The 24,553-nt window shown below is 38.8% G+C and overlaps 1 protein-coding gene across 1 annotated transcript in view; it reads right to left on the bottom strand.

The window, feature by feature from the left end:
• col14a1a (collagen, type XIV, alpha 1a) overlaps positions 1-24,553 on the bottom strand; it is a 139,211-nt gene that overhangs the window by 33,192 nt on the left and 81,466 nt on the right. The window contains exons 28-36 of the mRNA XM_034227827.1: positions 19,822-19,965; positions 19,350-19,514; positions 19,186-19,224; positions 18,870-19,008; positions 12,225-12,367; positions 10,738-10,847; positions 4,926-5,084; positions 2,989-3,066; positions 1,699-1,785 (exon numbers count right to left, since the gene is read on the bottom strand). Coding sequence (XP_034083718.1) covers positions 1,699-1,785; positions 2,989-3,066; positions 4,926-5,084; positions 10,738-10,847; positions 12,225-12,367; positions 18,870-19,008; positions 19,186-19,224; positions 19,350-19,514; positions 19,822-19,965 — 1,064 coding nt within the window. The remainder of the gene's footprint in view (positions 1-1,698; positions 1,786-2,988; positions 3,067-4,925; positions 5,085-10,737; positions 10,848-12,224; positions 12,368-18,869; positions 19,009-19,185; positions 19,225-19,349; positions 19,515-19,821; positions 19,966-24,553) is intronic.

The raw sequence follows: 24,553 nt of genomic DNA, 5'->3' as shown, positions 1-24,553 counted from the left end.
CCCCAGAGGACATCAATAGATTAAATGTGTTAACCATTATATGGCGTTAACATGGGGATGGCACTTATATCAATCCTTCCCTAAAACTCCTCTTACTATAGCAAACAGTTTTAGCACAAAAGTGTCTATGATTTTGCTATGATTAAACTATTCATCTACGCCTATATGCTGCAGTTACCGTGTGATTTACGAAGCCTTTTCAATGCCAGCAAGAGAGACAGACACGGCCACAGAGAAAGAGGCATAGAGGGATAATAAATAAAGAGAAGGAGAAAATAGGCTCGGGCGTGTGGATGATGTGGAGGTAAAAAGAAAACGGAGAAAAGAAGAAACAGAAAGACGATGGAGAGTTGAAAGCTTCACCTGTATTGATCGGGTTTGGAGAGAGAACGATAGACAAAGGGAGAAAAGGAAAAGAAAGATGGAGTCAATGCGCAGTAAAGAGAGTGGAAAACTATAAAAGGAAAACAGAGTGTTCACTTTTAAAGTCTTAAATATTGGTTTTCCCTGATATCAAGAAAAAAGATAAACACACAAGATTTCAGTTTTAAACGATGACCCGAGATAAACCTCAGCTATCTTCTTTGATTTTCATGGTTAAACTGATATTTGTTTTACTGTATGTTCCTGGCATAAGAATGACACATTAAAACAATAACAAGATCAAAGCAAAGACAGAGAGTATAAAGGCAGGCTGTGGCCTGTGGACGTAACCCTACAGAGGAGTAAGTGGATCAGGCTCGTCGGATAGGGAAGACAATGGGGGGGATGTAATCGGCCGTGATAAATAGAACCAGCATTAAATTACTTTCTCAAACTATAAGGGTGTTGATCCAGACAGCGCTCAGCCCTCAGTACACAGAAACAGAGACAAGAGAGAAGGCAAGAAGGGAGAACTAAAGAGATTGAGAAGCAAAGAAAACAGAAAGGATGGAGAATGCAGAGTGGTAAATAGAAAGGGAGAGAATATTGGAAAAAGAGAGAATAAGTCAAAGGCTGTAAATGAGCTCATCTACTTGCTCTCATCTCTCAGCCTCTATCGGGTTTTACCTGTGACTGCGTGAGAGGAATACAGCTGCTCCACAAGCCCATCCATCGCTCTCTAACACACCGCCTCACTGCGCTCAAAGATTTGTAATTCTACATTCAGAGCTCTCATAATACAACATAAAGAAGCCAGTTGCATAGAGACTATCTGTGTTTGGATATAAATATATACTTTGTTTATATTAATGCAGATGATTTGATGTAATGTGTCTGTTTGTGATGACACATATTTCCTATGTTAAGATTGGGTGAAATAATGAGTGTTTCTGTAATCTGTTTGTTTATATTAGCACCATCTTACCCGCTTAGAGAAATAATAATTAAACTGAGCTGGATTACATTTGTTTCTTTCCTTCACATTCAATTCTTAATTACCCAACAGGAAATGTTCAACTTAGCTGTCAGAGTGGCTGTTTGTCTGTGAAATTGACCAGCATTGTCTAATATTTACAGAACAGACACTTCAGGAATACTTATAACATGTATAATGAGAGTCTAGAGACGATCAAAGTGAATACCTGATGTATTAATCTTCTAGGTATGTTTATAAATGACAGAAGAAAGAAACCACGCCGGTCTGTGGAAAGACAGAGACCGATGAAAGAAACATGATCATCTGGGCCTTATCAGAATGAATAAGAGATGTCTTACAGGGGGTCCTGAAGGTCCTGGAGGTCCTTTGCTGTCCTGGGAGCAGGTACAGGCATGAGGCAAGGAAGGGCACTGCTCCTCAACTCTCTGAAACACACAGAAATGCATGGGGTGTGAGTGCACTTTGTCTCTGCAGGTGAGATGTGAGCTGCATCATTTCAAAAAACACCTGGAGCTGGCCAGAAGAACTCATAGCTATGGTTAAACATGCTTGCCAGCGTCTCTCAGGTCTGTGAGCACTGTTAGAGCTCTTTCTAAATACAAATCAATGTTTGCTTCGTCCACTTGAATTCTGATGAAATACTTCATTTCAACACAACTTTATGTCAAGGAACTTTAATACAGGGTCATTCACAGGTTACAAATAAGTCCTTGCTGTCTCTTCAAATCTTTGCTTTCAAAATACTGCAATCAGTGTAAAATAACTAAAGGTTCATATTTTCAGTGTCTTTTATGAATGCCTCCTTTTACTTATTATTGACTTCTCAGAAATGGACATTTTATTTAATAAAAACATTTTTGCAGAAAAATGAACTGAAGCTGCTTAAGGTGCCTCTTTTGATTGTAAGGAGATGTGTTTTTCCTCTGTGGATTTCAGACTCTATGGTTTTGCATTGGATTGGACCCTTTTTGAGACCCCTTTTCTGGACTATATTTGAGATGACCGGGCCAGGCTCTTCGGAGGCCAGCCTATGGAGATCTATGGACTGAGATGTCCACGTAGGTCTTAGTGTTTAATACTGTATGCCATCATCCTATCATTTACACTAATTGTATGTATCTTCTTTAATAATTATGTATATATTTAAATAAAAAGTAATAACCACAACATTTAAAAATGTCTGATTGTCAACAAAAGGTTCTTAAAAACAATGCTTTATGGATTGCAGAGGTGAACATAATTAAACCATTGACTCATTGTATGTTTTATGCCTGGGGTGGTCATTGATAATTGCGGCTCGTACACAGACATGCTCAGAATTGTATATTACGTGCTGGAGAGATAACAATTGTCATTAGGTGCATTTATTTGACATAAATTAAATTACGCACCTGAGCACTGGAAATACTAGTGGCAGCATGTCTCTGCTAATAGCGGCTCATACAGTCCAAGTCATTCTGGTGTTATTATCCTTCAATTTGATTTAAACCACAATTATCACTCTAATGATCTAAGCCTGTATTATTTAGAGCCCTAAACTACTGCCCACTCAGAGGGGGAGGCAGTACAAGGATGTATTAAAGTTAGTAAGAATGTGTGTAAGAGAGATTATATGTTACATTTCTTACCAATGCTGGCAGCTCACAACACTTATCTCTGCTGGCCCAGGATGTGCTGCAGATGATGTCAAACATCTGGAGCTGGAACTGTAAACCCACACAAGTTTGAGTACACTTACACCCACACACAAAGCAGATCCCAGTAATAATGCAATCAAAATAGTATCAGTTTAAACATTTCAAGAAGTAAAGAGGCAACATTACAAATGGAATATATTTCTCATGGTCATTCGGTGTTTCTGTGTCGATAAGAAATGAGAACAGATGCAGTTTGGCGCTAATGAGCAGCTGAAAAGAACTGGGAGATATGTGACATCTGGCGGATATCATCAACAAGTAACATGAATGTGCGGGAGGCCCCACCAGTCTTAAACTATAAAGCAGGCCATACATTAATTAAGTCATGATCTCTGATTTAAAGTTTCCTTGTCACTACTGAAAAGGCAGCCGTCTGTTCTCATTCTTTCCATTAGAAAGGCAGTTTTTGTGTGAACATTTCTAACCATCCAAAAACAGGACATTTTAATACTCAACGAAAATCCATAACAAACTTTAGACGGATAGATATCACAGACACAACCTAACCTGGAACTGTTTTATATAGGAAGTTAAATACAAACACAAACACATGAGATCAGATTCTTTCTACTGGTTAAAATATGGGCAGTTACTCTTTTACTTTATTGTAATCATCATTATTATTTATTTTAAGTGCAGGCTTCTGTATGGAAAAATTCTACCTGTTTCGGTCAGGTTTCATATTCACATGGCCTGCATTAGTTAAAAAAGGTACAGAAGTCAAAAAGTTTAAGAGCATCCACTGGACTCTGTTACCTCAACTCTATTAACTTTATATTTGACAAATCTAAGACAACGAACGGAAATGTGAGTTAAATGTTTATAATTCCTGCCCTGTGTGATACTGTCTAATCCTTGTGTTGATAGTTCATCTATTACGGCACCACAGGGGGTCTTAGACTCTTAAAAGCTGGGCAGTGTCAGTCAAACTGAACTAACATTGAGACCTGAAAGAAATCTTGAGAACAGTTCACTCTTTACAGTATACATGCTGATGTAGTCACTTTTGTAATCCTCTAAATCAATGCATCACCTAAACACCCACAGGCCCTTCTGTGGAGCCTAAAACTAAGTACTTATTCAAATGAAGACTTCACTTCTGGACAACTGAAAGTACAGAAGGTAAAAGAGAATAAATTGGCGCCTGGTAAAGCTACCATTTTGTTTTCATTTTCTAATAATTACCTTTTGCAAAGACCTTTCCAAACTTGACAGACACACAATATATTTAAATCCATAACAATTACATGACAATCTGGTGCTAAGTGAAGAAAATGTCATATTTTCTTTATTTTCCCACATAAAAACTACTTCATGCTGCAATTCTCCAGCTGATAATTTTCTTTGCAGCAGGTAAGAAGTGTAAATGTAATAATAGCAGTGCTCAGTTTTCCCAGAAGCACAGTATTCCACACCTTCTCCCCTGCCTTCGTATGCCAAATGTTTTTAGTGGTTGTGGTACTTAATGGGTATAACACAGCTAACAAAGTATATGTAAAGAACTTTGTACAGGTTCACTTGCTAAAATAAAATGAACTCCTTTGTGACTCACTAAAATGTTTTTGGGATATTAATGGTTGCCTTGCTGAAGGATTGTTGCAAACTATGCACAAGGGACACTTAAAAATTGTGTTTTACAATATAGACCTACTGTGGGAGGAAAAAGCAAGCATTTATGTAAAAACAGATTATTAAATAAATTCAGCCCTAGCTTGAAAATGTATTGAATACGCCAACATCTACAAGTTCTTGTACTTTCTGAATGGACGATACCTATAACATTTAATGACCATGAACATAGAAGTATACAAACACCATTCAATGAGGGTGCACTAAACAACAATTCATTATAAGAAAATCATACTGACTGGAGCAGAGTTGTCCCGGCTGCCTCTGGACCGAACCAGCCTTCCAAGGATCTCCACTCCATCCGTGGTGATGTTTCCAGCCGCGCTGACTGGTTTCTCCTCGACCGCTGAACAGTCCAACACCACCTTCACAGACGTCTTGCTGATGGTTACATGGAGCTGTATGCAAGAGAGACAACAATTATGCATAAGATTTGATTTGTTTTGCCTTTATTACCCATTATGATTGTCATAGATATAAAACTCATTAGATATAGTCCATGGAACAGAGTTGTAAAACCATTTAAAGTGCAGCATTTTTCTCAGGTCTTGCATCTGTGGTCAGCCAAGACCACTTCTTCACTTAATCGCAATGACAATAGGTTTCCTCATGCTTGTTAGGATACTTATAACAGAGGTTAAAAGCACACAAATTGTCCCATCCACTTAGAGTGGCTGTGAGCTCAAACTGCCTCCTTAGAGGACACCACTGGCAGCGCCCTGAACTGTGAAATTTGACAGTTCACATAGGTAATGAGCAGAGAGGGCTGCAGCCTGGTGAAGGGTAGTAATAAACTGTACTACTAGCAGCCCCATATTATGCCATATACTGTAGGGCGGATTTCAAACACTCTCTTCCACCCTAAAAAAAAGGGATGCATGCATTGTAAGTTAACAACAACCTCAAGACACAGGCACACAACAAGATGCAGCTGGAAGGCAGTTAGACAAAGTTCATATTCAAGTGTCAGTATCCATTCCTCGACTGACGTTTTGACGGCACTCACTAATGACTTTCTGGAACTTTATTCTTGAAAATTGACTATTTGAACCATTTCTTTGCTTTATGAAATCCCCAAAACCTGTCAAGATAAAAAAAAAAAGCAGTTTTTTTAAGCAAAAATGTTTTTTTTGGAGACGTGCTGCACTGCGACAGGTTGGCATACTTATTTATACTTTAAAACGGACATGTACAGGGAAAGTTAACATGCATATGAAATCATCACTCATTATCACGGTCACAGCGTTAGTTAGTTCGTAGTGTATAATCACATTACAACTTAGAACGGGTTTCTGCAACAACGCGTGAGTACCAGTGAGTTTAAAGCTTATTGTAATGTAATAAAAATGCTTTTCTGTTGTTTTTGTACATCTGAGATTAAAAAAAACAAAGATGTCTTTGTACATTAATATTATTTTTAGATTTGTGCCTGTGTTTAAAATATTCAAATCAGCTAAATTAAAAAAAAAGTATTTTGCAATGGAAAAACTTTATGAACTTGGAAAGAAAGTTAGCTTGTTTCAGCTGTGTGTGTCTGACTTTCAGTTCAGTCAAAAGTGACCAAAACAAAAAACCAGACTAGAGAAACGAGGCTAAAATATAAAAAATATCAGAAGCATAATGTTTTTTTTCTCTATGTTGCTCCTTGCGGCTGGCTGGAAACTACATAATCCAAAGCTAATACTTCTGCCAGCACAAGATGAATTAGCCTCTCAGAAATACACAGCCTTGTATTTTTCCTACTGCTGCCTTACACATCAACAGTTTCCATCTCTAATGTAAAGCCTCATTTATTTGTGACTCTCTGTCAGGCAAATAACCTTTTATTTTTTATTTTCTAAACAAATTAATACATTATCTTTGTCATATGACTTTGTAATAGCTGAGAAATTGAATAGCAACTCTCTATTGTACATTGATAGAAAGCTAAACACTGAACTATCAACTGAACTTTATCTGTGCTGTTATTTTAGTGTTCATGTGTTAATTTTGTGTCAAAAGAAAAAAAAGATAAAGGTTTTCTCTGTGCAGAATTTTAGAAAACTTTGACTTTTTGAAATAGTTTTATGCTCCAGGGGTATTTATATTTATATATATATATATATATATGAGAACATTTAAATTAAAGTTGTTTGTGAGCATAATGATGACAGATTCAAAAAGATTAAAGAGCCAAGTTCAAAAAACTTGTTAATTCAACCAATGAAATATGAAGGAAGAGGAGAGGGAAAAAGAGAGTTGAAGAAGAGAATGAAAGAGGGGGCATACTTTAAAGGTCCCATGTCATGCTTTTCCGGTTATTACCCGTCCCCTTGTGTGTTATGTAGCTTTTTCTGCATGTAAACGGTCTGCAGAGTCACAAACCCTCAAAGTACACCCTGTAGCGAGTACAACTCTAACACAGAAAAGACCTGTCCATGCTGCCCCAGAACGCCTCGTTGGAGATTTTCCTTTTTCCATTTGTTTTCTTCCTGGGTATGGTGACGTAACCATGCCCAGGTCCAAATGTTTCGCCGGCACACACACTTTTCTCAGCCGCGGCTCCATGGATCTCCACTCACAGTTCGCCACACACTCACGTGTGTGTGCTCAGGCTGAGTTCCGCGGTCTCTCGCTGTCTCGCAGACCCCACGCAGCAACCAGGAAACGAGCCTCAAAGAGCGGAGCAGCGAGCCCCGCAACGTCCCGCCAACACGGCACCCAGACGCCATGCAGCATTCTCATCTGTTTGTCATTACTGGTGTCATTTTCTGGTTGTTAACAAACGCCATTGTAAAACATAATCACACATCAGAGCACAGTGGGCTCATAGGGAGGGGGGGGGGGGGGGGGGGGGTGCAGGAGCTCCAACAAGGCGTTTAGGACAGAGAGTGAATACACATACTATACAGAGATGCTGTATGAGAAACCAATGTGAGTTTGGAACATTGAACAATGTAAATCTATTCTAGTAGACCTCAACAATGGAATTATGATCAGTAGAAATGGCCATGCCATGGGACCTTTAAGAAATGAAACATCAAATCAGCATATTCACTTTATCTCAACTCTTCGTAGTTTCTAAACACAAAAAGAAGAAGTGCCTCTGATATAGTGATGGAACACACTATACACACACACACACACACACACACACACACACACACACACACACACACACACACACACACACACACACACACACACACACAACACACACACACACACACACACACACACACACACACACACACACACACACACACACACACACACACACACACACACACACACACACACACACACACACACACACACACACACACACAGAGTTATGACCGTCTTTAAACATGCTGTGAGAGATAATGTGGGTTGGAGTAGATGAGGCTATCAGTATTTCTGCTGACTCAGCTTTCTCTGACCTGCACTTAAAAGTGCACATGCTCGCTTGTGTGAGTGTGAGCGTATGTGATCGTGAAGCTTTTATATTTTGATTCATGTATGTTTGAGCATTACATGCAGGAATGCAAGCACCTTCTCTTTGCCTGTGTGCGTACAACATGAGTGTTTCCTCATTTCCTGCCCTCTCTAGTCAGCCATTTTTGCAAGCAATCAATCTTTAAACACTGCTTTGAATTAGATGGAGAACACCTTTAGACTATTTATTCAGAAACTGCTCTTTTAACCAAATGTAGCTTCTTCTACAAGTGCTAGAAATGATGACCCCTCAGTGTGCATCTATCTGGATTCGTCATTAAGCTGTTAATCATCATGAAAACAGATCCGACCACCGTATGATTTTGTCCGTCGCATAACACCGTCTCATTTTCTGCTTTTAAAAACAAACACAGTTTGAGTCAACCCAAATCTGTCAGTCCAACGGATACAACACATTCATAGTTGCTGCTTTCTCCATTAACACTTCTTCTCCTTTTCAAGAAGCAACCAACATTTATGGAATCAGCTTCATAATAATCATTTATGGGCAAATTAACAAGCTGTGAATTTTGAATTTCACACTGAGAAATATTGTGAGGTATTGTGAGCTAGAAAAGCAAGGTGCATATGTCCTTAGCGTACATTTTTACGGCGCCCGAGGACAGCTTCAAGTGCTCTTTAAACATTTTAATGGGAGGCATTTAATCATTTTTGGAGATACAGGCAGGGTGTTAATACACTTGTATTAGTATATAATAGCTGTGAGCAATCTGTGAATTATACCGAAGATATCTTTCACTTCTCCTTTCTTTGTCTACCTGCCTGTGTTTCTATATTTTCCTGTCTGTATTCCTCTTTGTGTCTCCAGCTCACTGTCATCTCTATTATTTCCTCTGCTCTCCCTCCTTCACCTGTTTCTGTTTTCTGTGTTTCTCTCAGTGTGTGTGTTCGCTAGACGGTGACAGATCCTGCTGGGTATTCCTGCTTTCACACAAGGTGCTTGATATGGTAATCCCTTTATAACTGACAAACAGACATGCACACGCACGTGTACGCTCCTTTTATTCACTTGTCCCCCTGTCTACTGTAGACCAACACTTCCTCTGGTCAGGCAGTCTCCTGCATCAGTCCCCTCCCTCAACATTGTCATGTTCTCCAACAGAGAGACAGAATACAGAAGAGAAACAGACACAGAAAAATGATGGACAGCTCCTCCCTGACATTTTGAGAGTCGAGAGTTAGTGGACTGGTTGTTTTTAGCAAAAATCCATTGGGAGCAATATATTTACCCAACAGCAGCTTAGAGCAAAAAAAAACATACCAAGTTTTTATTACATTTTGTATCCATTTGTCAAGCAAAAGTTAGAAGATGTTCAAATGTAACTAAACAATACATTCAAATGTCCAATTGAATCAACCATGTACAAACACATTCTCAGTGTTGCTAATTCAAAGAATTAGGACAAAATAATATATTGTTATTTGGCAAGTTGCTGTTTTTTGTTCGCCTAATGTTTCATGCCAAGTTTTTTTCTAAAGTGAATTTGTCATTCACTGGGCCTGTTGAGGCCAAAACAATGTCATTATTTATTCAGCTGAGGCATTTGCGTCCCTATTTATTTTTTCAGAAAACACTTTCTCGTCTCAAGTGAGCAGAAAATTGACTTTTAAAATGTTGCTATTTCCATTCAGTCTGACTAATTTGAAACAACATCATTTACATAAATATATTCGGATATAAGTCCAATGATTGAGGCAAATGCGAAATGTCTTTGTCAGATAATCAGCTTGGAGGACAAACTAATATCTTCTCTGGTGGTCCACTCGGAGGTGAAAAGTAATAACACAATCATGGAAATCACACCTGCCACAGAGTGTTGCCTTCTTTAATGATGTCTGTGCAGCATGTCTGTAAATGCACTAACTTCTTTGGCAATCAAAACGAGCTTTACTGTGAATGTATCAAGTGAACTTAGTTTTTTTTAAATAAACACATGTCCAAATAATGAAAAATTCCCTCCATAACTTCATCATGAACTTCCACAGAGGGGTCTCAAAGAGTCATTAAAATGTGCAGTTTCACTCCCACTCTGTACACTCCACTAGTTTAGAAAAGCAGTTAAGAGTAGGAGGGAGAGACAGAAGAGATAGAAGAGCTATCTCCACACACACACACACACACACACACACACACACACACACACACACACACACACACACACACACACACACACACACACACACACACACACACACACACACACACACACACACACACACACACACACACACACACACACCACACACACACACACACACAACACACACACACACACACACACACACACACCACACACACACACACACACACACACAACACACACACACACACACACACACACACACAGGTGTTGACGGGTCAAGAGAAAAGCAGTCCAGTCCAAGAGCCACTGGAAAACCTCCCCTTCAAAAACACCACAATACATTTTATCTTCCTTTCTTTTGTCTCTTTCACAGCAGTTTGTCAGATACGTATGCAAAATGGCACTCGCTGTGTTATGGCCATTACACTTTTGAGAATAAATTATATTACATTCAAGTCGGTATTTTACCACACATATATTTAAAGTGTACCTTGTGGAAACTGCCATGGAATATTTTTTGGATTTCAGTTCCTTCAAAGGCGACAGTCTGGAAGTCTCCTTTGTAGTCGTAGTTGAAGAACGTCAGTGTTTTTTCAGAGTCTGTGGGGCAAGAGAGGTGGTGAGGGAGGTAGAAGAGGTTGATGCAGAAGCTTGCCTTGTACCCACTATTGTCTCTGTCTCCTCCTATAAGACTCAAATAAATACCTGGTTTGTTACAATACTGAACTCTACAGTATATGCTGGACACTGTTATATCAATATTAGTATTTGTGCTGCTGTGCAGTGTGTCTGTTTTCTATAAAAAATGAAGATTTATTTTACCATTGAATGTCAAGTTATTTTTAATTTGCAAAACCATTTAAAATCATTTTGTGTCAACATGCTTTTTATTGGTGAAAAACGCAAAAAAAAAAATCTCCATCATTTTAATAATGGGGGGAATTTAAATGATATCTATGTTGTTTTAGATCAGTCCGTATATGGCACAATGGTGGTACATTTTATTTTTTTAAATACTATAGATATATAGCTTAGATATACTGTATAAGGGTCAACAGGGAAAGCAGAGCACCTACAGCATCTCTCAGGGAACCAAAGATCATCCATTCCAGCTGGTAATATAATCTCTGCAGCAGGTCAGGGGTCTGCCCTGGGTCTTTTTTCCAAAACACCTCTAAAAGGTTGACGCCTGGAGTGAGTTCAGTCAACTGTAACACGGCTTATCACTGCTGGATAGAAACTGCACCATGGTCAATCTTCTGACCCCAGCATCCCATCAGCTATGGCTTTAAAAGTACTGGCTCTATAATGAACTCTGATGGATGAATGAATGAAACATTTACCGTCCCTGGGGGAATTTGTTTTGCTTATCGAAAGATTTATATGACAAAAGCAGAAGTTCAAGTAGGTGCCAATTACGGATCAGAGATTGTTAATCCGCTGAATTGTTGTGTTTAGAGGGTGCATGTGTAGGTGCACCGCTGCCTGCTGCACTGAAACAGAGATCGATGGACCCCCTCTCATACATTCCAGTCCCATCATGTAAATAATACGCCACATTGGTTCACTATCAATCCTGACGCCCCGTTTAACAACCCTGTCTAGTTCTGAGTCTGTCTGTTTGAATAGAGCTCCAGAGGTCCAGTTACAAACTCTAACACAAATAAGGATCGGAACCTCTAGGTCTGAGGTCCTGCTGATTTCACAGACTAACGGTGTGTCCCATTCAAGACAGGGCAAATAAGGGAGGCCATCCACAAATAGAGGATACAACAGTTAGATGAGAGCATTGCTCATTTGAAGGTAATAAAACATGTAGTGATTTCTCTCCAGAAGCACAGCATCATGCACTTTTAGAGATCATTTGGGGATAATCGGACTGCAGGAGCTTCAGTACACAACTACTGTTTGAATGTGTCAATCTACCATGTTAATGATGCAAAATAAAGATAATCAACACAAGTGATTCAAACTTACTGTCCAGGATTAATCCCACTAATGGCTCCTTCTCCTTATTGAGGATTTCCCACAATGCAAAGGGCTCCTGCGGGGTCTCAGGAAGTAGGCGGAGCATCAGAGAAATGGTGTAATCAGAGGGTAAACCTTCTGGGTGAAGGTACCTGGTACACAAGTGAAAGAACACACATGTTAAAACACACACACACACACACACACACACACAACACACACACACACACACACACACACACACACACACACACACAGATAGATAGTGAGCTTAGCTTGTGCCCTGAAGGAATGTATCCACAAGGTGTCATTTTCAAAGTGCCGTTGTCTCTTTTCAGCTCTTGTGAACGCTCTCAGTGTTTTTGGCTGCCTGGAACTGTCTTCCTGTGCCAGCGTCTTTTTGATCTCAGAGCGGCGTTTTTTTTTTTGTGCAGCTGCCTTCGAGCACTTTAGTTTCAAATGATCTCAGATTTAACTTTTCAGAGGGCTCGTCAATTGCACTTTTCACAGAATGAAGAATCATAGACTAAGGAGCTAAAGTTAAAGCTGGTGAAAACCAAGAAAAAAGACTTCAGAGAAAGAACATTTGAAGCCATTGAAGCTCCCATTAAGTTTGTGTATGCTTTGGTTTTATATTTCAATATTTCCCTGTAGTATATTGCTAAGTCAATATTTAAAACCATTTTTTCCAGCGTCTCTTTTTTGTTGTTGTTGTTATTTTCTTTTTTATTGTTTTTTTCCCCAGAAAAATAAAATATACATACATATATACATAACAACACAGCCTTCTAAATGTATCACATATCAAGATATCAAAGTACCACGGCAAACTACACCAGAGACAGGACAATAACTGACAAGACGGACAAAACGGACAAAGGGAACATCACAGAGGTAGAGCATCATCCATGGCATACACGATATACATGATAGATATGGGGCATGAATACAGCATGTGCAGTAGAGTGCCACATGTAGTATCACATCTCCAACACAAGTCAGAACCTCTGAGTCCTAGCCTTGCCATTTTACTTGGAGTCCAATATGTTCTACTGATGACTTTATAATTAATCAGACGTGTCTGTATTTCCCTTGAAACTTTAAACCATGACCCGGGGCGGCTGTGGCTCAGTGCATAGAGTGCTGGACTTCGAATCAGGCAAGTTCAAGTCCCACTGCAGTCAGCATGTCGTTGTGTCCCTGGGCAAGACACTTCACCCCAAATTGTTCCTGTGGGGATTGTCCACAGTACTGAATGTATGTTAGTCGCTTTGGATAAAAGTGTCTAACAAATTACATGTAATGTAATGACCCAATAATTTCCCCCCATGTTTCACCAGTTATCTCTTCCCCTATGTCCTTCTCCCAGGATCTCTTAAGGCCTACACATTTGGGTGGATGAGACTCCCTCATAACCTCTCACCAATTCCAATTAAGGTTCCAGCGGGGACCTTGTTTCCTATGGAGGACGGAACATGACTTAAGTATAAATAAATAAATGTATGAAGAAATACAAGAATAAATAAATAAATACGTAAATTAATAAATAAATACAGGAATAAATAAATACAGGAATAAATAAATGACGAAATAAATACAGAAATAAATAAATGTTGAAATGAATACACAAATAAATAAATAAAAGAATAAATGCATACATAAATGCATAAATAAATATGGAAATAAATACATCAATGTATAAATAAATAAATAAAAGTCGAAAATAAAACAGAACACACGTTATTATATATCTTTCATTTATTTCTACATTTACGCAACATACATTTATTTATTTATGTATTTATGTGTCCGTATGCTAATGAGGTGGGCGGTCCTAACCTCAGTCTGAAGCAGGATTGGTTACAGGAGTGTGTGATCATTTCTGGCAGAGGGCTCTACTACTAACGCCTGGATAACCGCGCTGATTCGAATGCAGGAGCTTTACTGTTTAGCCCTTATCTTTATACATCCATGGTTTATCCACAGTTGTAAGGTTTATTTATGGATATTGATTTAAGAGCCATTGGAGATCATTTACGATCATTAGCGGACCATTTAGAGAACGGAGAACCAAAAGATTATGTCCAGTTTCGTGTGGAACGATGTATAGAGGACTTGGCTCAGCTCGACATGATGTGACTTGCCACAAATCTATTGCTTCTGCCTGGCTCCAACAATTGGCGAATCCTGCTTCAGACTGAGGTTAGGACCGCCCACCTCATTAGCATACGGACACATAAATACATAAATAAATAAATGTATGTCGCGTAAATGTAGAAATAAATGAAAAATATATAATAATAACGTGTGTTCTGTTTTATTTTCGACATTTATTTATTTATACATTGATGTATTTATTTCCATATTTATTTATGCATTTATTCTTTTATTTATTTATTTGTGTATTCATTTCAACATTTATTTATTTCTGTATTTATTTCGTCATTTATTTATTCCTGTATTTATTTATTTATTTACGTATTTATTTATTTATTCCTGTATTTATGTACGTAATTTATTTATTCCTGTATTTCTTCATACATTTATTTATTTATACTTAAGTCATGTTCCGTCCTCCATAGTTTCCTGCGTGTGCCTCTCCACCTCTGTTTCTTACTTCTTACTTGCTACCCTTTTCCCTCAACCTATCCTAAGGGAGTACATACACGTTAGTTTAGCTGCTATAGGCTCGGACTGTCGGGGGACGCCTTACTTCTTCCTTCTGTCTGTACCTGTGTATAGGGGTGCAACAACTAATCGACTTAATCGATTACCAAATTAGTTGCCAACTAATTCAGTCGTCGATTCGTTGGTGACGTCATCACGTGTGTTTTACGCGCCGTTAAGCTCCAACGTTATTGGTGTTTTTATCGGTACCGGAGACATTTAAAAAATACATGTCATGTATTATTGCTACATAAGCATTATATCGCAGTTTTAGTGTCACCAACTCGTTTTTAATATGCAAAAAGACAAAAAAATGCGTCTATGATGTATTTTCGATCTTTCCAATCCAGAAGAGAGATCTTTCTCTCCCGTCTGTGTGCGAGGGGGCGGGGCAGTTTACACACACGCAGCTGCTACACGCATGCAACGTCACACACGGAGGAGATGGCTGAGAGAACGCGCTCCGAGGTGTGGTTACATTTTACCCGTCTTGATGTGGACAATGCTCGTTGCCAAAAGTGCAATAAGAGTTTAGCATGTAAGGGCGGTAACACGAGCAATTTGTCTAAACATTTAGCAAAAGTGCTCCACATTCAGACGGAGGAATGCACCGTCTTTCTAGCAGCTCTGTAGCCCCTCCACGAGTAACGTTTCCACGTCAGGTGTTATGTATGCTAGCAGCAACACACGGAGTTAACTACATTATACAAACATGGGTTAATGATTAGACGTAACAGAGTTATTTATTTAGTAAAAGTTTCAGCTATTCTGTTTACAGTCTGTCATCACATTATTTAATACGATTTGTTAAAACATTGTTGTTTCTTTTGATGTGAAATATTATTTATTTAATTTAAATAAAAAGCAATGTTAGTTTTGTTGAAAATGTGTTTAGTTAATTTAATAATATATGTATTTTTGAATCAAGTATTCATCTTTATTGTCTTCATTGTTAGTTTCCACATGCCTAAAACAACCTCAAGCTAAATCTAAAAGTTGATGGCTAAATAAGAGCGTTTGAGAAATTGTGCAAGGCATAATAGTCCGAATAGTCGATTAATCGTTTCATTAATCGATAGATTAATCGATTATCAAATTAGTCGTTTGTTGCAGCCCTACCTGTGTACTCTCATGTTCTGATTAACCCAGCCACCCCAAATTTCTTTTTTTTGTGTCTATATCTACGTCGGGATCCTGAGTAGTGGCTGATCCTGTTGCTGCGGTCCTGCCTGACTCATCATACTACTTCCCTGATGGCTCCCACAGGATTGTTGACATCCTCGTGGATTCATCTTCTTATTACAGACACATGCATTTCCTAACATTTGGTGTACCTATGTTGTAAATGTATTATCTCTTCGATTTACACACGGCATCTATTGCACATCTGTCTGTCCTGGGAGAGGGATCCCTCCTCTGTTGCTCTCCCTGAGGTTTCTCCCATTTCCCCTTTAAACTGTGGGTTTTCTCTGGAAGTTTTTCCTTGTACGATGTGAGGGTCTAAGGACAGAGGGTATCGTTTTCTCATACTGATATTCTGCTCAAACTGTGCTGTTGTATTTGTTGTAAAGTGTCCTTATTGCAAAGTATTTCTACTGTATGTACAGCACTTTGGCTCAACCAAAAATCGTTTTAAAAATGTGCTATATAAATAAAACTTCATTTGATAAGGTTATAAAAGCATGACGTTTTAGTTTTTAAGTGCCAGTCTCCTTCTAGCCTGACCTGTATCTCTGTTTTTGAAATAAGTGGTAATTGTTTAAGACGTGTCAGGATACAACTCAGGACACAAAGTACTTCCAAAAGTCCCTACCTGGGAGTCTATGCTTTTTCCTTAATTGTTCGAAGGAAATAAATTGATCTCCTTCAAATAGATCCCCAATATAAACAATTCCCAATTTCAACCACCCAGACCAGTAAATAGTTTTTTTTGCCTATTTTCAGATTTGAATTATGCCATAGTGACGTTTTACGAGTAAAAGTGGGGTTTTTCCAGCGTCTCTTAATGCTTTGAAGCCTCTTAATAATTTGTGGTCATGGTCTAAATCTGAAATGTGAAACCTATTTAATATGCACAAGGCAACATCTTAATGGAACATGAAGACATGACCTATAACACCTTAATCCTTTAATGAAATGTACCGATTGGGCATGGTCTAATCAGACTAGACACAATAATGGATTTCTAAAAGTGTCCTGTGTAAGCAATGACAATTAAATGAAACCCAAAGAGATATACAATACGATTTATGGTGCATTTGCATATGTGAAAAGAAGACCATCAATCATTGCCTCAATGTATTCTGTGAGAGGCTTCTCTGTTGCTCCGGTCAGGGAACACACACAGCATTAAATGTGTAAAAACTGAATTTTGTGTACGTTTTGATAAATAGGCATATACAATGTATTTAGATCAACTCCTTGGATAAATGATTCATTTAGAGTCTAGCTACTACATATTGAAATACATTCTTGCTTAATTTTAACAGGCTTGAATCCTACAATCTTCAAGATCACTTTTTGTGGTTGTTAGCATTGGGAGCATTGACTAGGAAGTATAACACAGCCAAGGTGTTATGAGTTGGACTTGAACCCTTCTATCCTAAAATATCATCCAAACAAAGATAAAGGGAAAATCTTACAGTAAGTTGGGACATTTTCATTGGCAGGACTGTTAAATACTTCCAGCAGCCTGTGTGTATGAGGGCTGATGATTCAAAGTCCTCTGGTGTTTGTGTCCCGCTGACAGTCACCACCCCCGTGTCCAGGGGAGGAAGGGAGTGTCGCTTAGCAAACAACAGCAGGAAAGGATAAATAAATCTAAAGAACAAATGCAGTAAAAAGCTTTTGGCCTTGTTATAGCAGAATGTTTAATATAGCGTATTTCTGGTATATTCATTTAATGTCATATGGTATAAGCTATATGATGTGTGTTACGGAGTTGGGTCACACAGAGTTAGAGAGACAATGGTCGTTCTGAATTATCAATAGATGTATTCATTTTAAGTGAGTTGACATCGAGGTTGGAGGAAGTTCAGAGAAGGCCTTAGGTTATAAAAACAGTTAACCTTTGTTAGTTGACTACTCCTAAAGGACGTCATGAGATAAGTAAACTTTCGACATCTGGAACATACAAGTTTAGCATTCAGAGGCAGAACACGTGATATCGTGTGTTAGCTAATGTAAGGAAATGTGTGTGCGTCATGTCAAGAGTCCTATATATGTTTCTGTAAAGTTCTACTGCTTGGGAGCATTGCTGTAGGACTGCTTGAGAGCAGAGGTAATATTTTCCTCGTTATTATTGATTGTTGTACAACGAAATAATAATTGATCAACTATACCTGTGTTTGTGTTTTATTGATCCCTCTCTGTTTCATTCTTTCCTGTTGTGAGTGCTAAATTGCCACAACAGCCTAATAGGAGTCAACTGCATTTATGCATGCACTGTATTTAATAAAATAAATGCTACAACTTGATAACAACTTGAAAACTTAACATGCAGCTATTCTTTATATTTGTGGTTTATCAATGAATTATTTTATGATATTGAATATTTTTTTCCAGGTGTCTCTTTGAAAAGTGATGTTTATCTCAATTCAACTTTAACAAATGAACTGAAATGAACAAACCCGTCGACCCTATAACTTATTATTATACATGCCTGTGTAATGTTTGTAAATGTAAAAAAGTGATTTGACCATTAGTTTCTTGGCTGCTTTGGGATTACTGTTAGCCTTGGTTCAGAGGTCTAATCTATGAGGTGTGTGAAGAGAAATACATTCATTAAATCTGCTGTGTGTTCAACTGCAAAAGATAGATGCGAGAAAAATGGAGGCATGATCAAGCACAGCAAATCAAACTCTTACAGACGGCTATGACGCACAATTTGTTAACTTTCCAAACCAAATTTCTAGGATCCAATCTATGAATGCTTTTGAAAACAGAAGTAAATGTACCATGTACTGGTTACAGTGTTTCAGTACTCACTTGGTGGGCTGCGACACCATTGCGTCTCGGTGTAGTCTGTAACACGGGAAGGTGTTGAACGAGCCCGGCTCCAGAGAGACTCCAGGTATGGTGCTGTACTCCTTCTCTACCAGGCCGAACTTCTCCATCATACGGAAACCTTCAGGAGGCAAATCATCATTACCTTATTCTCAATGTGTTCACTGTAATTACAATCATTACTGCTAAACATGGAGTGCAGCCTCATTATGTGTCATTATCTTATTTTGCTTTTTTTTTGCCAACTTGTTTTTCCTGTGTGGCTGTAGTACAGGGTATTATGTTCCTTGTTTTTTACCTGCCATTGTGTTACCACTCATCAACACAGACGGACAGGCTGAAAGACAGAAAAGAGTCGGTTAGGTCATCCTTAACATTTTCAATTATGAATGAATCTTCTTTTCTGAACTCTTGTTTTTTCTGGTCTCTCTCCCCCTCTGTTTGAAAGGTTTGTTTACTCACTGGCGGTAGCAGCCTCACAGACAAAAGTAATGAGCTGCTCTTCTATTTTCTTCACGGCATCCAAATCGTCCACAAAGAAGACGTGTCTATCGCTGGGCTTGCTGGCAATATTCACTAGCTCTCCGTAGTCCGCGTCCGCAAAGCCAATGGCAAAGATGATATAGCCTGAGAATGGAGTTAAACAAGAGAATTCATTACAGGTTTAAAGTCATTAGAAAGGATTAAAAGGAGTCATGTAACATATTGTGAGTTATGGGTTTCAAACCTACTGCATGGTTAAAGAGTGTCATATCCTTCAACAATAGAAATAAAGTACGTAAAGCTTCCAAGGAATTAAAAGGGGGAGTGGGGATATGTCCTTCATTTTGTATGACAATATCAAGGAATCCCATACTGTATATCGACATTCAATATTAGTTGTTTAAAAACTATCAATGCTTTTTTGTCTGTGTTTGGTTCATAAAATACTCACCGTCCATCTGCATCTCCTTGGACACTTTGTTGACATCGTCTTGTGAACGTCCGTCAGTGAGAACAACCAGGACTTTAGGAACGCCTCTTCTAGCTCCGCCCTCCGGGGTGAAAATTGAATCCTTGACATGTTTGATTGCCCGACCTGATGCAAAACGAAAGGAAACATCTTGGTTTTACAATCGTGAAAGTATTCATAATGAAAGTAAATATAAAACCACTTCAAAATGTTTGGTCTTTAAATGTATTTCAACTTCCCAGGTCCATTGATTTCTATAAAACAAAAACTTTCAGAAACTTAAATTAGATAATCAATCACAGTACACAATGTCTGCTTTAGTTACATTCATACATGAGGCATACTGTTAGTTCTAGCAAAGCACTGATGCAAACATTTCATTGTCTGATTAGCATTAGCTGTTTTCAATATACTCCTTGGCTAAGTCACAGCTGTGTGGCTAATAACGTACAATCATATTCATGCAGGTATACAGCAGGAAATTAAAACCGGACACTTATCACTGTTACTCTGCTGATTACTTTCATGCCTGCACTACTTGCTGACGCAGCTCCTTCCACCCGAACCTCCTCCTCATGTGTCAAATTGTTGATTTAATGCTCATGTATGTTTATTAAAAGAGGATTATCTCTCTCAGCAGAATCCTTGTTGCTGCTCGGATTATTTAAGAGCTTCCTCAAACAGCAGAGCCTTTTCTGCAAAACCCTACAGTATAAATACTTCTTACAAATAGTCATTTGCTTTAAATAAGTGTCTCTGACAGCTTTTACAACGTTGAGAAAAAATAAAAGCTGCCAAGCTATTTTTTCAAGTCTCTTTTTCTTTCATGTTGTGGTAAAATGATTGTTAACAGATAGCTGCCTTGAGGCAATAACACAATAGAAACATAAAACAGTAAAGCAATGCTATAATATATGTTCATAGTACCAATACAAGTGAAAAAACCACTAGTTTGGTCCTTTATGCGGTGCCTAGACTCCCTCCACTCCCATCTGATGCAACATTTTGAACAGAGGAATAAGTTCTTGGCAAACCAAACGTATTGGAAGCACAGGTATCTTCATTAAAAGTCTGAAGAAATCCTCATATTGCTGGTGACCTTTGCTAAAAATCGTATATAGGTATTGTAGAGGAAACTTCTGTGTAGCTATGCAGTGGGAGTCACCGACTCAGGAAGGAGACACGGGAAGAGCAGTAGCTTTGATGTCAAACACATGATGGTTTATTTGGAGTTAACGGCCGGAGGATTCACATCACAAGTCCAAGAGTCAGAGGTTCTGACTTCACGGTAGAGTTGCCACATCAATTCTGAAGAACTCTACCCCAGACCCATGTATTTAGCTAGTTCAGAGAGCATCATCAACATGCTGCATAACAAGATAGAATGATAACACCTCTATCAGCTGACGCCAACAGGCAGGAACAGGGAGACAAAACACTGAGAGCACAGCAGCCAAGGTTACAGGTGCCTGTGCTCAGTCAGGACAGTTTTAACTGATACACTGGGTCAAAGTTATGGGCCTTGGAAAATATTTCCACAACAGGTATTAATTATAAAACAATTCTTCCACCGGCATTATTAAAATCAATTTCCATCCCATAATTATTTTAACGTGACAATAAGTGACCTAGAAGCTCCTGAAACTAGATTCATGCGGATTTGCTATCAGCATGTAAAATATGCCAGGAAGCACACAATGTTTGATGTGTTTCAATCACACCTGAACCCTAAAAGATGAGACAAAGATGGAAATGTCAAAAAGTTAAAATGATATGAACCTTTGGCAGTGTGCACGTCACTTGCTAATGGACTTAATCAGTCAATCAAATCTGTCTAGACAGCTTTAAAAGGTTTCAACAATGACAAAGCAGCCATGGCTGTTTTCAATGCATGTTTGTCAGTGAATTAATGATGCCTCATTGTTTTTCAAGACCCTCAATAAACACTCAAGTTATCGAAAAAACAAAAAAACATTCTCCGTTTTTTTATTACCAAGGTTAAAGGATAAATCGAAAGCAATTGGCTGAAGTAAACTGTCTTTTTTATTATATTTCTATTGATCTACTTCTCTGAGTGTTACTACTTCTACTCCTGAAACGGGAACTTAACAACTGTTTTGACTTCTATAAAGATGATCAATTGTTTATTATTATTAATATCCAGCAACATTTACAAGATATATAAAACTGTCCTTCCTGGTTCCTAATTATTCCAAACTGTAAAAAGTGTTCACACATTTTGAATATAAACATTAATGTGGGTGCAAATATACTCCATTTTTTAACATAGTCCTTTGATCGTCTTCCCACAAAGGAAGGTTATTTCTATTTAATGCCAATTTTAGCATATTGTCCATTATGCCTTGCTCTTCTACTCAACAAATAACTAATCTACTCATCTCCACCTGACCTTTTCATAATTAAATGGACAATCGCTGTCATTAATCCTCTTAACTCCCTGTGTCCTTTAACGCTATCTTCTCTCACTCCTCTTGTGTTCAGGAGTGCGTCTGAGAGGGTGCCAGGTATAGGGGAACTCGCCTATAAAAACAATACTAGAAAGAGTCTGGTTTTATACGTGTGTATGCTTTCTCTGTCTCCACATTTCTAACCAAACCAAAACCCTCATACCACATTGCCTGCTCCATCGATTTTTCCCCTACCTAGCTGTCGGTGGTGACAAATAATAGAGGGCTTGGCCTGTGAAGTTTTGTGTTCTCAGATATCTGCCAGTGACACATCTGTTTCTAGACTGTCCTATGATCACACTGGGCAAGACTTGAATTACAGCAGCTAGCCAGGCATGAAGTGAGACCCAGGACAGAGAGCAGAGGGGACAGAGGGAGGCGAGAGAGAGGAGGGGCTGGCAGGGCGGTGGAAGACAAAATATGAGTGCAGAGTGGAGGAAAATAAGAACAAGAGGGAAAAGGACGACGAAAAGGGAAATAGGTCAGATGGGGAAGGGCAGGTAAGAAAGGAGGGTGAGAAAACAGAAACATGTAAGTGGATCTTAGGGTTCAAAAGCCCATCATCAATCAGCAATGCATCGCTTCTTGTGTGAGGAGTTTTCCAAATCAGTTTGGATTGGCCCTCCTGTCTGTGAATAGTTTAAAAGAAAGTGAAAATAATTGAAAGCATCTCTCCTGTTCAAGCACACAACGAGTTACAGGTGCAATATAATAAAGTAGGAGACCTTTTGTTCAGGCTGTTTTGTGGCAGCAGGTAAAATATGTATGACTAGGAGAAGATTGTGATAATATATCTATGTCTGGAATAGTATAAAAAGCAAGAGCTATAAAACACTTTAATCTTTGGAAAGTTACATTCATAGTAAATCTGAAAATACTATACAAGCAGAGTCGTGGATTAGCACAATGACTCATTTTGAACATAGAAATCAATATGAAAAGACACACGCACTGACAGAGTAATGTATACATATACAGTAAATATATATTAATGTGTATGTATTAGGGCTGTCAAGTTAACGCGTTAATAACGCAAAAACAAATTTAAAAAAAATTAACGCCACTAATTATTTTAACGTGATTAACGCATGTGTATTTTTTGTCCTCGGCCGCCCCGTAGTTTCAGAGCGCATCGAGTTTAAAATACCATCTACAAGCTGATGCTGACAGCCCCGCTCCTGCCGCCGCTGTGTGGCAGACCACACTTCCACGCTCACCGGCAGGCACCGACTGGCCATCTGGAGGACCGGGAGGGTGTGTGTATGTGTGGCCGAGCGAGCGAGCGAGAGAGAGACCTTACGTGCATTGTTGTGTTAGCATCTGGTGCTAGCTAGCTGCCGCTAACGGATATAAGGAGCTGTTTAAATGAAAACAGAGGACGCGACATTTCGCCACAACTGCGCCGAGCACTTGACTTTATGCAGGAAGCCAGACAGTGGGACATTGTACGAAAAGTCAGCACACTCAGCACGGATTAGTGCGCAACATGATTGCAGCGTCCAGGCAGCTCCCGTTCGAGCATATGCCTTGAGTAATAGCTCCAAGCGATCCATCACACACACACACACACCAACAACAACACACCACACACACACACACACACCCCACACACACACACACACACACACACACACACACACACACACACCACACACACACACACACACCACCACACACACACACACACACACACACCACACACACACACACACACACACACACACACACACACACACACCACACACACACACACACACACACACACACACACACGCACACACACACACACACACACACACCATTTGTATTGTATTATTGAATGAGAGAGGTTCCAGGTTGAATTGAGGCGAATATTTGTAATGTTCAGAGGTTGTTGTGTTTAATATTCATGAGAATATTTGTCATTGTTCAAATGATAATAAACATTAGCATAAAGCATATTTGTCCACTCATATGTTGATAAGAGTATTAAAAACTTGAACAATATTCCTCTAAGGTACATTTAGAACAGATAAAAAATGTGCGATTAATTTGCGATTAACTATGGACAATCATGCGATTAATCGCGATTAAATATTGTAATCGACTGACAGCCCAAGTATGTATATATACAAATAAATAAACACACGTATGCATTTATATAGATATATCAAGACTTTAAAGCTACAGTTACATTTAATCAGTCATTCCCCCAAGCCACTCAGAGGCTTATGTCTAGATACTGGTAGCTCTTGCAGCTCTGTTGT

This window comes from Gymnodraco acuticeps, unplaced genomic scaffold (genome assembly GCF_902827175.1).
Source record: "Gymnodraco acuticeps unplaced genomic scaffold, fGymAcu1.1, whole genome shotgun sequence".
NCBI lineage: Eukaryota > Metazoa > Chordata > Actinopteri > Perciformes > Bathydraconidae > Gymnodraco > Gymnodraco acuticeps.
Note: the sequence above shows the minus strand (reverse complement) of the source record. Positions and strands in the feature narration are given on the sequence as shown.